The following is a 216-nucleotide window of genomic DNA, read 5'->3' as shown; positions in this document are numbered from 1 at the left end:
AATTTACAATCTACCTCTTTAAACACATAATTTATTCGTGCTGCAAAAAAAAAATTCATACAACAGTACAACAGTGACCTTTACCTGTCTTCTGCATACCTTGTATATGGCAGCAAAATAACTAGCAATCACTTCAGAGTCGATGGGATCAAACCAAAGATGAAATTCGTTTGACTCAACCGACATGGAATGACATGAGCTGCTCCAAGCATCACT

At 37.0% G+C, this 216-nt stretch overlaps 1 protein-coding gene across 1 annotated transcript in view; it reads right to left on the bottom strand.

Moving 5' to 3' along the window:
- Window positions 1-187, bottom strand: part of LOC119581777 (crossover junction endonuclease EME1-like) — a gene marked incomplete at its 5' end in the record, with an annotated part of 6029 nt that extends 5842 nt beyond the window's left edge. The window contains 1 exon segment of the mRNA XM_037929908.1: window positions 85-187. Within this exon segment, the coding sequence (XP_037785836.1) occupies window positions 85-186 (102 nt within the window).
- Window positions 188-216: the final 29 nt, after the last annotated feature.

The sequence above is a fragment of the Penaeus monodon genome, chromosome 15, assembly GCF_015228065.2.
Source record: "Penaeus monodon isolate SGIC_2016 chromosome 15, NSTDA_Pmon_1, whole genome shotgun sequence".
In the NCBI taxonomy this organism is placed as follows: Eukaryota; Metazoa; Arthropoda; class Malacostraca; order Decapoda; family Penaeidae; genus Penaeus; species Penaeus monodon.
The sequence above is the reverse complement of the archived record's forward strand: the minus strand, read 5'-3'. Positions and strand labels throughout refer to the sequence as shown.